This window comes from Xiphias gladius, chromosome 9 (assembly GCF_016859285.1).
Source record: "Xiphias gladius isolate SHS-SW01 ecotype Sanya breed wild chromosome 9, ASM1685928v1, whole genome shotgun sequence".
NCBI classification, from domain to species: Eukaryota; Metazoa; Chordata; class Actinopteri; order Istiophoriformes; family Xiphiidae; genus Xiphias; species Xiphias gladius.
This window is the reverse complement of record NC_053408.1, coordinates 9,137,213-9,150,129: the sequence shown is the minus strand read 5'-3', so window position 1 is coordinate 9,150,129 and position 12,917 is coordinate 9,137,213. Positions and strand designations below refer to the sequence as shown.

General features: G+C 39.5%; 1 protein-coding gene across 3 annotated transcripts in view; it reads right to left on the bottom strand.

The window, feature by feature from the left end:
* Nucleotides 1-7,032: 7,032 nt before the first annotated feature.
* The window catches only part of pald1a (phosphatase domain containing paladin 1a), a 58,173-nt gene continuing 52,288 nt past the window's right edge, over nt 7,033-12,917 (bottom strand). The window contains exons 21-22 of one of the 3 annotated variants that reach the window (XM_040135625.1): nt 11,968-12,034; nt 10,780-11,069 (exon numbers count right to left, since the gene is read on the bottom strand). In XM_040135625.1, coding sequence (XP_039991559.1) covers nt 10,978-11,069; nt 11,968-12,034 — 159 coding nt within the window. In that variant the 3' untranslated portion in view covers nt 10,780-10,977. Of the gene's footprint in view, nt 9,158-10,779; nt 11,070-11,967; nt 12,035-12,917 lie in introns of those variants that run through there. The other 2 variants (XM_040135626.1, XM_040135627.1) reach the window with 2 other exon arrangements.

The window sequence follows — 12,917 nt, the reverse complement described above, 5'->3', positions numbered from 1 at the left end:
TTCAGCGCTGAGTTTTCCTGTCTGTTGTAAACTTTGAGCAGAGCCCTTCCTCCTGAAAAAAAAAAAAAAAACACACAAATGCAGGAGAAAAGTCCTCAGAGTTGAGCTCCGGCGAAGCAACCGGGCATTTTCTACGCGTTTCCCTCTAGACGCCAAACTGACGGATATTCGCAAGTTGTTTCCAATCTTTTGGCCTGTGCTGAACTACATAGACCAAGACTGCCCCATCCATTTAGGGAGCTAAGGGGGGGGGGTGTCTGGGGTGCTGGTGACGACAACTCCCCGGTAAAAACCGGGACGGTTTGAAGAGGTAGCCCAGTTTCTTTTTTTCTTCTTCCTCTTCTTTTCCTTCCTCAGATAGCCTTTTTTTTTTTTTTTTTTTTTTTTTAAAAACCACAGGAGAGCAAGTTAACGCACGCCTACGCTGGGGGAAAAAAGTCAGAAGGGTTCAGATAAAGTGTTCAGAGACAGAGTGTCCCGGTGGTGAAACATCTGCCGTCCAGTCGTGCACCATTACGCACCAATGGTTCGGCTGCGGGACTCGCAACTGCTCAACTTGAAGCCAATACCAGCCAACAGTGGGAGCGACTTCTCTCCACTCGACAACCACAGATTTAGCCAAGCGTTTTTTTTTTTTTTTCATCTCCAATAAAAGAAACTGGAGTCGTTATATCATCACATCCTGCAAAAAAAAAAAAAAAAAATTCCACTTCCACAGCTAATATCCAGTCTTAAAAGGGTGAAAAACGTCCAGATGCGAGGCAGTAACTCAAATATGTTTACATTAGTCCACAAACGCATGTCAGTGATAATAATGGCATTAATCCAAGGAGGCAGAAGTGAAAAGTTTTCAGTGTACATGCCTAAAGAACAATGGGAGTTTGGAGAGAAATCAACCTTAACCTTAGTATTATCCCAAATTTTGAGTTTTGGTTTGCAGCCTGGCATTAGACACATACTGTAGATCACAGAAATGCACACATGGCAACAAACAACAACGATACACGGTCGAAAACGGAGAGTAAATACAAAATACCATAATATACAAATATTAAGAACATAAAAATATACATTTTTCTAAGTATTTTAAAAATATTGTTTAAATATAGAATATATAAGGACAAAAAGAGACACACGATCAAACCAAAGGCAGGGATACTTCTACCATCCTGAATGAAAGATTAAAGGATATATTCACGTTGTTTTTCAGGTCTATCTAAAAGTAATGCTCGCATGCCCATATGTACATTGAAACAGTTTTGGTTTGCTGTAAAAATTCCCTATGTCCATTCTCTGCATCTTCCGAAGTTACAATGTTTTTAGTACAAACTTCCATCTTTGTGTTACCTCCTGTTCCCTCCACTGTGGCTCAGCAAGGGAACTCTGTCGTGGAAACATTAATAAGGAATTTCACACTAAAAAGGCTAACTTTGGAAGATGCTCAACTCATTTGACAATCTCTCACACTCAAATTGTGTTCGCTTAGCTCTGCGGGGCCAGTATGGGCAGTGGACAGTGACCAAAAACTGTTTCAGTGTACATATGAGCAGTAATTCCTTAGGATAGACTTAAAAAAATGTGAGCCTATCCTGTAAATTACAGAGCCAAATAAAGTCAATTTTAAGGAAAAGTGAAATGCAAGTGTGCCTTTTAAAAATTTAAGCCTATCAATGGCTACAGGGATAAAATCAGATTCAGTGTAAGTACATATTTTGCATGTCTGTTAAATACAATCCTGGTATCAACAAAGCGAACAGTGCATTATCCGATTTAATGACCTCATGCAGTTTGTATCTCTAGTTTTCATAATCTGGGCTAATCCTGCAGATGTCACTGTGAGCATATGCATCCATTTGCAGAAAGGGAACAAACCCAACACCATCACTAAAGACTTAGAAGGTGTGAACACTGTACAGTGGATTTCACCAGTGGAATGACAGCCTGTTAAAACTTTGGATGACTGCTCAAGCAACTGGGATTTTTTTGGCCCCGGCTAACCCTGCTGGAGTCCAGACTTAGTCAGACATGACCACGCAGAGACTGAACCAACAACTCTGGAATCTTTCTCAGAGGAAGAGAAAGGGGGTTGGGTTGAAATGAGTTTTGACTTTCAGGTACTTTTTGGAGAAAAAAGGTGTCTAGACTGGACATTCTTTTCCCTCCACAGCTCCTTCACTGTGCCTGGGCTCTGCTGGTCTGGACAACCTCCCCCCATGCACTGCATATACTCTCACTCTGTGCTTAATTACCTCCATGCTCCCAGGATGGTCAATGTAGAGCAGGTGTGGGTTTTACACAGTCATCCCCCCAGGGTGGCAATGAGAGGATTGGATGATGATCTAGAGTTGTGCATTAATAAGCGTTGGAAACTAACCACAGCATTAAGAGATGGAAACCATTAACTGCCTTGTAAGAAGTTTTATGCTCTTTTTCCATCCATACTGTTTGGAGTTTTTTTTTTTTTTCATGTGCGTCTAAAAGCCAGGATGAAATTCCACAATATAGCATAGTATTCAATTAGAAGCCTTGTTTTTTCCCTTCTGAAATGAATAGCTCCACTCACAGTCTGTGGTCGAGTCCACACACCAGAACAATTTTCTACTACAGTGCTTGCATTAGAACACTCTGTCCTTCACAACAGAAGTCTAAGAGCAAAACTTTAATAAACTCAAATCGGACTCAGCTCTTGAGTATTTTAATATTAAGCCGCAGATCTTCATGTGATTTATTGAATTATAAATACTTAGAAAAATTGAACTCTTCGTTCTTTTCCCTCCCACACTTGACAGAGACAGATTTCAGGGTCTGAAATTTACTTAACATTTGAATCAGACAGACACATTGTAATCTGCTGAATAGGGTGGAGCTGCAAAGAATAAAACTTCTTCCACTGTGTTTCCAGCAATGGGGAGACGTTACAGTACAGTGTGCAGGGCTGTGGATGTCTCAGTGTGTGCTGTAATGTGGTCTCGCCATGCCAGCGTGCTGAGAAAGTATGTGACTTTTCATCTCCGAGATGCAGGGAGATGCAAAGCAGCTGCTAGTCTGCCCGGCAGCTCGAGGGAAGACGAGCTTCTGCGTTTGCCAAGTTACAAACCAGCGACTTGGAGAAGTTGTTATTGTGGTCCTCTGTCCTGTGTAGATGGAGGGATTTGGGACTGAGAGGTTCAGAATGAGCCCGGAATTATGACCCTGGTCAGATTCAATGAGTTTCAATTGACCTTCCGTAAGGAAATGTGATTAGACAGTAATGAGTGTCTAAGTCTTTTCCGTATGTGCAGCTGCAACAGTACTCCTATATGTGTCACTTTATTTGTGCCAAAGGTTTTACTTTCATTACTTCCACCGAAGAGGTGTATTTTTTTACTGTCTTGTTTGTTCGTTCATTGTTTGTCTTTTAGAATGATATCTCAAAAACTACTCAGCAGTTTTCAATGATATTTTTGTGGAAAGTTAAGGGAATAGTTCAACATTTTGCTTAATATGCTTTTATTCGCTTCCTCTCTGAGGTTAAGATGTATGTCTTGTCATCACTTTGAGGTTCCCAGGAAGCTTATCAGAGACTCTGAATCACTTCAACTGGCCAAGAAATACTCCTGCACGTAACCGCCCATAAAGCCACGAATTGCCGCATTTTACACTGTTTGCCCCTAATTTTAGTCTTTATGCTAAACTAAGCTAACTGCCCCCTGGCTGTAGCTTCATATTTAGGGTACAGGGTTGAGAGTGGCATCAATCTTCTCATCAAACTCTTGGCAAGAAAGTGAAGATGTGTAGTTCCCAAAATTAAATGCATATCAGTGTGTAGACTACTGCCCCTTTTGAGGGAGATACAGTGTTTGTACCTTTTGTCCTTTCTGACTTATTGTAGTTTTGCTCTGCACCTGGAAGTACAGAAGCTAGCTGTTGTTATTCTCCTGTTTTTACTTTTCTTTAAGTCCATAAAGAACCTATGTCTGTGTGTACAAAGAAATAATTTACTTAACTTACATACTTACTTTAAAGCTTTTAAGTTTTTCTGCAACCTGTTACAAACGTAAAAAAAGTTATGTTGCTAATCGTGTTAGCATGTCAATGGGATTTTAAATATTACGTTGGCATCATGCTAATCGCTAGCTCAACTTAAATGCTTAGCTGTTGTCGAAACATTATTTAGTTGTTAGTTTTGGGTTTTGGGGCAGTGCTGGCAGAGGGGCCCAGGTGGGCCAGGAGGTAGCATTGGTGGGAAAGGTTGTTGGTTCGATCCCTGCTCCCCTGTCTTGTGTCTCTGGTCCTGGGCAAGATTTGTTGATGTGTATTATGTTGTAGCATGTATAGAAAGCACAGTATGTATAGAAAAGAGAGCTGTGTGAATGGGTGAATGTGGCAGTAGCGTAAAGCCCGTTGAGTGGCGCTATATAAGTGCAGTTGAGGCCGTGGGTGGAACTAAAGCACTATAACTGGCCGTAACTTGAAGTCTGAATGCTGACAACTAAAATTACACAGCATGTGAACATTTTCCTCTAAAGCTGTGTTAATGATGTTTTTAGCCACACTAGCAGAATGGCTCTATGTATGGAAATCTCAGTCTGTCAGGCAGTCCATCACTTTGGTTTAAACTGAAATATCTCAAAAAAGATTGGATATATTGCCATTAAATTTTGTACAGAAATTCATGGTCCCCAAAGGATGAATCCCGCTGACTTTGGTGATCACTTGACTTTTCTTCTTGTGCCACCAGCAGGTTGACTTTTTTGTTTTTTAGTAAAATATCTCAACAACGATTCGATGGATTGCTGTAAAATTAGACTAGGCTTACTCCCCCATGGTATGAACTGTGATAACTCTGGTGATCCCCTGACTTCTCCTCTAGCGCAGTCATGAGGTCAAAATTTTAATGGGTCCAGTACCTCAGTTTATGACCAAATACCTGAAAAACTAAGGACATTCTCATCAGCCTCAGCTGTGTTTATTACTAATTAGAATTAGGATGTTGAACACGATAAAATTTTATACCTGCTCAACAGCATGTTACTATTGTCATCGTGAGCATGCTCACAGCTACAGCTCTGGTCTGACTCACTTTTGCACAATCCATCCTTTTACAAAGCCTAATATTCCCAGACAGGATTTAGGTAATGTCTAAAAATCATGATCTCCATCGTCTAATCCAGACAACTGTCACAATTTGTATTATGATACAAATCCCTATTCGAATGCAGATTTAAGGTTTCTAATCATAATGTCCTATTATTAAAATAACACATTTATACAGATTTGCGGCCTTATTGTCTGCTTTGATGAGTCCTCCTCTTCAGAACTTCGTTATCTTGTTATGTAGCTTTAGTCCAGTCCAGCTCACACAACAAGATAACAAACTACTTATACTTGGAACCAGGGCCTTTAAATAACAAAACCTTAGTCAACGGGATGTATTACAAAAGATTGAATGGGGGGAATGAGCATTTAATAGCTCTCTATCACTTCAATCAGTATTTTTTATCCTGCCAGCTGAGACTTTTCATTACCTTGCTCAGTGGGGTGTGTAATACCTACCCTATCAGGGATTGTGTATTATTGCAAACGGTACATCAAGGCCTACATGCGTATTAGCCAACGCAGATTTAAGAACATCCCTTCAAAGATTTTCTCCATCTTGTTATTATTGATCAAATCCCTGAGGGCTGAGAGTACACTTGAGTCTCTGAGGTGTCTGTAATGCTGCCTTTATCCACACAAGAAGAATCAAAGAGGACACCGGTGCACCCATGCACCCCTTGCATCGGCACCATGCCTTCTCTCCTGAGCAGCTCTCTCATCTGCAGAGGGAAGCTTTTTTACATGAAGTTCATTACATCCCCTCTCCCTGCTCACCTCTCAATGCCGCTCTTTGTCTGCCGTAATCTCAGGATCCTTCAGAACTGCTAGCTTGAGTTTCACATTGGGGAGTATCTCAATGAGTCTGGAAAGGATTTCAAAGGCGAGGGGCCCGCTATATCATCCAAGCATGGTCCTCATGTCCTGGGCTTATCTTGACCCGGAGTCAAGTTGGCCACATGCTTCAACTGAATAACCCTTCTCCATATCCGCAGGTTGTTTTAACCGATTTCTCTTTGTTGGTAGAGTTAGGAGAAATTCACAAATAGACGTTGTGGTCTATAAAAGTGTTTTTGTGTTTCTCGGAATTTACCTAATATACCTCTCAGACAATGCCAACCCAATAACAGAGGGATAAAGAAGCTCATAAACTGAGATGATGTAGAAAGGAAACAAGTGTGACAAACTATAAAAGGACTTTTTCAATCTGGACCAATTGGTTTCCATTTACAATAATCCAGGATAGGCTGTGGTGTGATAAAATCCTAACAACTTCCGTACTCCCAAAGATAAGCCTGCTATGCACTTACAAGACGGGAAGTGATCTGGGATATCAGCCTTTCAAAGCAGGCCAGCAAAGCCAAGTGAGCTTCACTGATGTGCCGACCGGGGGTTTTTTAAATCCCCACACAGCTCTCTGTTCTTGACAGTGACCTTTTTTTTTTTTTTTTTTTTTTTTAATTAAGACCTTACCTGTCCACATCAAAAGGCAACTCAGATTAGCCTTTTGATCTGCCTAAACTCTTTATTACTGTATATGGAATATGTTAAGATTTCAGCCTAACAATGATTTATCTGTTTTGTGTAAATGTACGCTCCTCGATGTTCATAACCTGCCCTGCTCTCTGAGGTTGGCATTGACACAAGACAAAAAAAGACCGTCCGGATATATGAGTGGGTCCTTAGCGGTGCGTATCTAGAGCAAAAGATAATGCTGAGATAAGGAGGAAAAAGAAAGGAAGCCGAGGAGGGAAGAGACAATTATTTGGCTCCATTACTGAATGGGAAACTTCAATGTAACAATGCACAGAGGAGAGTTGTGTGCAAAATATCCATGGTCAGAAAGTCCACCCACACTTTAAAATCCAAATCCTTGACACAGATGGATCAGTTTTATTTTTCTCCTTAGAAAAGCCGACAGTGAAATGATACCAAAGGCAGACGCAGGCTGTTAAATCCATTTGAATTATTTATTTTAGCCCCCCAAAAAAGAAAATAAATGGAACATACATTGAATAAAAAGCTAGTACATTGCTTCTATGAAGAGTTCCTTTGTTTTAAAAAAAACATTAAATTAAGAGCATAGCTAAGACATTAAGTTGTTATTACAACCCGCACATGTATGTTCTTGTCTTATCAAGTCACACAAAGATGGGTTTGTCATACAGTCTCTGAAGCATAAAAAGCTTTTTCAATTTACCTTTCATTTTCAGTCATCACAATCTTAGTTAGTCTGAATGAGTTATATACAGTGCAAATGTTATGACGCATTGACAGAATATAACAAATTGGAATGAAAGGCATCGGGAGGAAGGATTTTTGAGCTTTTTTTTTTCTGGCTTATCTTTCTGGTTTTAAGGCAGGATTCATGGTTTTTACAGCACACTTGAAGCTACAAGTTACTTTACAACTAAACACATTAGCAAATTCAAGAATAACAAAATACTCAAAAAGAAAAAAAAAAAAAAAGGTGTTAAGACTTTTTGAAGAAATACTGTACAGTAAAACTCATTCTGGAACTGTAGACACGCTAAAAAATAATTGGCATGTGTTGACTAAAAGCAATGTTCTAACTGTTGCCCTGTTTGCCTGACAATGCAATTATAACGTCGTGTCCTGAGCAGTGAATCATGCAGCTTTTGTCTTCATATACCCTTTGTTAAAGGGTATGTTTATCATTCATCAATTGATACCAAGTGTTTTCTTTAACCCAAATATTTGCAGGTCTGGCTTTCTCCAACCATTAATTTTACTGTCAGACGTATAATTTATTTCCTGCTGATGGACTGGTGATGTCACAGAAATTGTAACCAGTTACTGGCAGGGGTTGTGAAGTCTGGGAGAGCCAAGTTGATTAAAGGGGAATTCTGCCAATTTTACACATCAAAGTCTGGTTACAGGTCTTGGGGAGTACTACTTGTGCATCCAAATCTCCAACCGAACTTTCAGCAGTCGGGCTGCACTGTTGGCAATGTAGGCGCCAGGTTTTGAAAAATCAGAATGGGATTTCAAAGGAATCTCAGAAAAAAAAAAAAAAAAAAAATGTTTTCATGTTTAAGCGACACTGCTCCAAAGTTTTCAACAGCATATACAACAGACACATTTACACCTTTAAAGTAAAATCAAACTAACTTAAAAATTCCTGACATGCTGTACTGTTAGTACCTGTATCATGACACATGTAAATAAATGTAAAAAGAATCAGGTACAACAGAGGGACACATAACTGTTGTCATACTGTAGCAAAAGAAACTGACCAACAGCTCTCAAAAACATCAGAAAATTCAACGACACATTAACATTTAAATAACAACAGCTTTCATACGTACACAGGGAATCTTCTCAAAATTTGAAAAACCTCAAGCCAGACGAATACACAGCCACTGATGACAGCTGTGCTAAGAACAAAGGGGCAGGGTTCAAGAAAAATATCAGGTCACACAACAGCAAACAGTTGTGACAAACAACCAAAACTGTTGGCTGACAACAGAGTGGAATTTGCTTCTCTCCTCCATAACAACATTTAACTTTTGTCTCGGTACAACAAAAGTTTTGAAAGGCTGTCTCACCTTCAAAAGTAAGATCTCAAAAGAAAAACGCTTTTTTTTTTTTTTTTTTTTTTTAAACCACCTTGTGTTGAAAAAAAGTAACATAAATATTAGTCAATTCTATGATCTACCATTAAAAAAAGGCAAAGGCACAAATACAAACTTCTAGTATAGGAGCAACAGCCTGTTAAGACTTAACATTAAAACACCTACAAATGAAATTAAAAACAAAAAAAACAAAAAAAAACAAAAACAGTAAAACAAATCATAGATGAAGTGAAGATATGGATAATACAGGGGTAAATATAGAAGGCATGACAATGTGAATGTTTTTTAATTTTAAAAGCACAGTACGGGTTTGGTGCATTCACAGTGATCCTCTCTCAAACAAACTCCCCACGGAAAGGAAGTGAATGAATGTTTTGCTGTTGCCAACGGCAGCGCAGCCTGGCCAGTGGCGTGTCCCTTGGGTTTTCAAACTCGGAGAAGGCCAGCTGGTTGAGGATGTCATAAACTCCGGCCCTGGCAGCCACCTACCACAGAAATACACAAAATGTTAATGCACAGGGACCACAGCCAGCTAAGCATTTAAAAAAAAAAAAAACATTTATCCATCATGACCGCACAAATGCTTTGATCGCCACTTTTTCAGAGTTAAAACATGTTATCTGATGGTTTTCTTGCACGTGCAGCTGTAACACTGGAACAATAGATATTTGAGTGTGTGGACACAACAGGAACCGGTGGAAGAGGTATTCAGATCCTTCACCTCAGCAGAAATATACACCACAATTTAAAAATATATTATAAACAAAACCCCTAGAATAAAGAGTTTATGCTCGGTGCTCATGCTCGGTTTGTGTGTCACAGAAAGTGGTATTTAGGGTGGAGGGTCTAATGGGACAGTCTAACAAAAATATGTTATCAAGTTGCATTGTGGGAAATGTAGGATCCAATGTTTTGGGGTCCAGCCAGCTGGGAGTCAAACCAGTGACTCACTGCTCAGGGCAATTCCATCCATGTAGTATGCAGCCTGACCATTCGGCTATTGGATCACCCCAATTCACCTCAATTCAATTTATTGACTTACTCAGTAATTGAATTATTTTGATTTAATTTATTTAACCAAACTTAATTTAATTTACTTAAAATGAAGTAAATTAACTAAAATTTCGGTTATGCTCATTGAACAGCATCCGCAAGAAAATCTTCACATGCGCTGCTGATAGCATGATTCATATTAAGTACATTATCCCACGCAGGAGGCTCATATAGATATTCTTCAATAGTTCGTGTTTATTGTTTGCAAATAAGTACATAGACCTGATGGAGTCTTTGCCGAAACATGTTGCACAATAATCCTGAACGGGCCGTGGCACATCGGGTAGGACAGGTTGTCCACTAATTGCAGTGTTGGCGGTTTGATCTCTGGCTCCTCCTGTCCACAAGACACTGAACCCCAACTTGCTCCCGATGGTCAGACTAATGTCTTACATGGTAGGTCGTTGGCATTGGTTTTTGAGTGAATGGGTGAATGAAAGGGCAACTTGTAAAATGCTTTGGATAACAGTGCTATATAAATTCAGTCCATTTACCATTGAATAATATTTCTACGAGCCTCATTGTATGCGATGATTCACTTTTGTTTTTGTAATAGAATGTTTATCACTGAAATGTAGTGGACTGGAAGTACAAATTAACATAAAATTGAAAACCAACTACCAACTACTGTAATGGGACAGTGTTGGAAGAACAGCAACTGCGTAATGGACACAGTATATGTTATTCCATTTTCCTGCATCTGAGTCATCACTGAATGAATGAGGACGGAGAGGAACTGCGAGTTTTCCCTCGGGAAAGAGTTCAGTGTTCGTGTTAAGCACCAGGTCATGCTGACTCATGGTCTGCTCTTGCTGTCAAACACCATAGGACTGATGGGAAGGCACCATGGACAACCAGAAACATCTGGCCATAAAGCCATGCAATACAAACAAATACAAACAAACCCTGCAAAAACTTTAAAGATTGAATAGCCCATTAAAAAGTGCCACAGCTGGCCCAGTTTACTCTGGGGGACACACTTCAAGAGAGAGTGCTGGACTTTAATGATCAGCCACTACTTTTGATAAAAGAGAGGAAAGAGACTAAGGAAATCAAGATTCTTTTAAAAGTCAGTCAAAATTATTTATTTCTATTGATCCATGTATTGATTTTCACATCACAGGCCATTTAAAGGATTCCAGCTCATTTATGGGGCAATTGCAGGAAAGTTGTCTCTCGCAGCTTACACTCTCAGCTTGGAATCAATACAGAACACAGCTGAACCGCCGGCTTTTGGCAAGTTTGTAAGACTCTAGAAGACATCGTGGAGTGACTCAGTTGAGGTAACGTGACCTAAATCACTTTGCCAATTTATCCTCTCCCTCCTCTCCTTGGACATAGAGTCTGCAAATGTTGGAGTGGAGAAGAATGCGCATGATGAGAAATGTTTAAACACTGGGGTACAGAGGGGCATCATTTGTGGAAGCATACTTTAAAACTACACAAAAATGAAGAGTATGACTTTGGTGAGGCTGTGAGGTAATCCTGATATTTTAAAAATGCGCCGTCAGGTTGAATGCTGAGGAGGACATGCTGGAACAATGAAAAACAGTATCAAGATATCCCTTTGACTACAATGATTATAGCTTAGCTGGCCAACTTTGTGCAGAAATAAACACAAAGCACCGCAGAGTGTGGTCTAGATTACCTACTTGCTGAACGTGCAAAATCAAATCGTACAATAGATATCATGTAACTTTAAAACTAGTGCTTTGTAGAGTTGATGCCAGTTCAAACTTAAAACCTTTCTTCAGTCCTGTGAGCTGTCTCACTATGAACAAATAATCGTGCAGCCTCTATTGTACTGTCTTAATACAGCTTTTTATAGCAAACACGTGTACTGATGAAACTTTCGGTACATTCATGTTTGTGTTTAATGTATTGCTGGACGGCTGAGCCCTTTTGTGGAAATTAATGAGTGGGTGCAGCGGAATCAATAGTCAGTGGATGGGACTCCCGGAAGAAACTCTGGATATGTGCCGTTAACCAAGGTACTTAACCTGACTCTTCTATTCCACAGCCTAGCTGTCTAAATAGGGAATGTGTCGTGTCACAGACACCCATCTCATCGTGAAATCAAGGGTTTCAAGAGGATGTTGCTGGGCTGAGATGAAGACAATCTAGAGTGACTTTGTGCAGTCTCTGTGGGTAAGAGCTGAAAATGTTGACATTTTGTTCTCTTCATTCTTCTCAATCTTTTTTTAAAAAACAATACTCCACCAAAATTTTTTTTTTTACTTACTCCTTTTGAAGTGGATGTGAAAAGTTTCTTCCTTCACAGAGGATGCCAGCTGCAGTTCGGTTGGATTCTAAGCAATTACAATGGATTTTATTTGTTACTTTAAATATACTTCTCTTTAATCCATCTATACGTTTAAGACACTACTGTTCAAAATTTTTTTAAATGTTTCCAGCTGTCATTTAAATTTACATAATTCAATGTCTCTGTGCTTGAAATTGAAGCACAGAGCAAATACACAATTTAAGACTTTAAAAACAAGGAATCACAGAGTCTTCTTGTTGATCTGAATTTAATCGAAATGTTTGGCTTATTTAGCAGCCGAACATACTCATGACGTTCTTTCTACAATAGAAATCAAATATTGTTCCGAGAATTCCTTCCCACGAATGAGCTGCACATGTAGGTTGCTTTGCTTTCACCTTCTGTCCAGTTCATCCCAAACCAGCTCCATGGGGTTTAAGTCTGGGAGACAGTGCTGTTCTTTCATCATTTGAAGCCACTGTTTAGTTGTCTTCTAATGTTTTGTCTTGCCGTAGGATGAACCCCTGACCAACCGGTCTATCTTCCTTGGTTACATGGCTTTTTCTCACCGTCTGATAGCAAGATACTGCAGTACAGTATTGTCCTAATAATATGTTAGAGGGTGTAATAACACATTTTATTCCAACACCGCCTTTGTACAGACAGATGGTCTGCAAGTAATCAGAGTTGGGGCATCGGTAGGAAATTTACATGCTTTTTTTAGTTTTTGGAGACCTAATTTTTTTTTTGCTTCACGCAGTTTACTGGTGACCCTAGTAACAATTTAAGGTTATTCACTGGGCTTGAACTACTTAAATTTCAATAAAAACTGGAAAAATAGCGGTGCTCTAAAACTTTTGGCTGGTAGTGTATATTCCAAACATAGTTTGTCCACCATAGAGCTAAATACACTACTTCTGTGACATGCT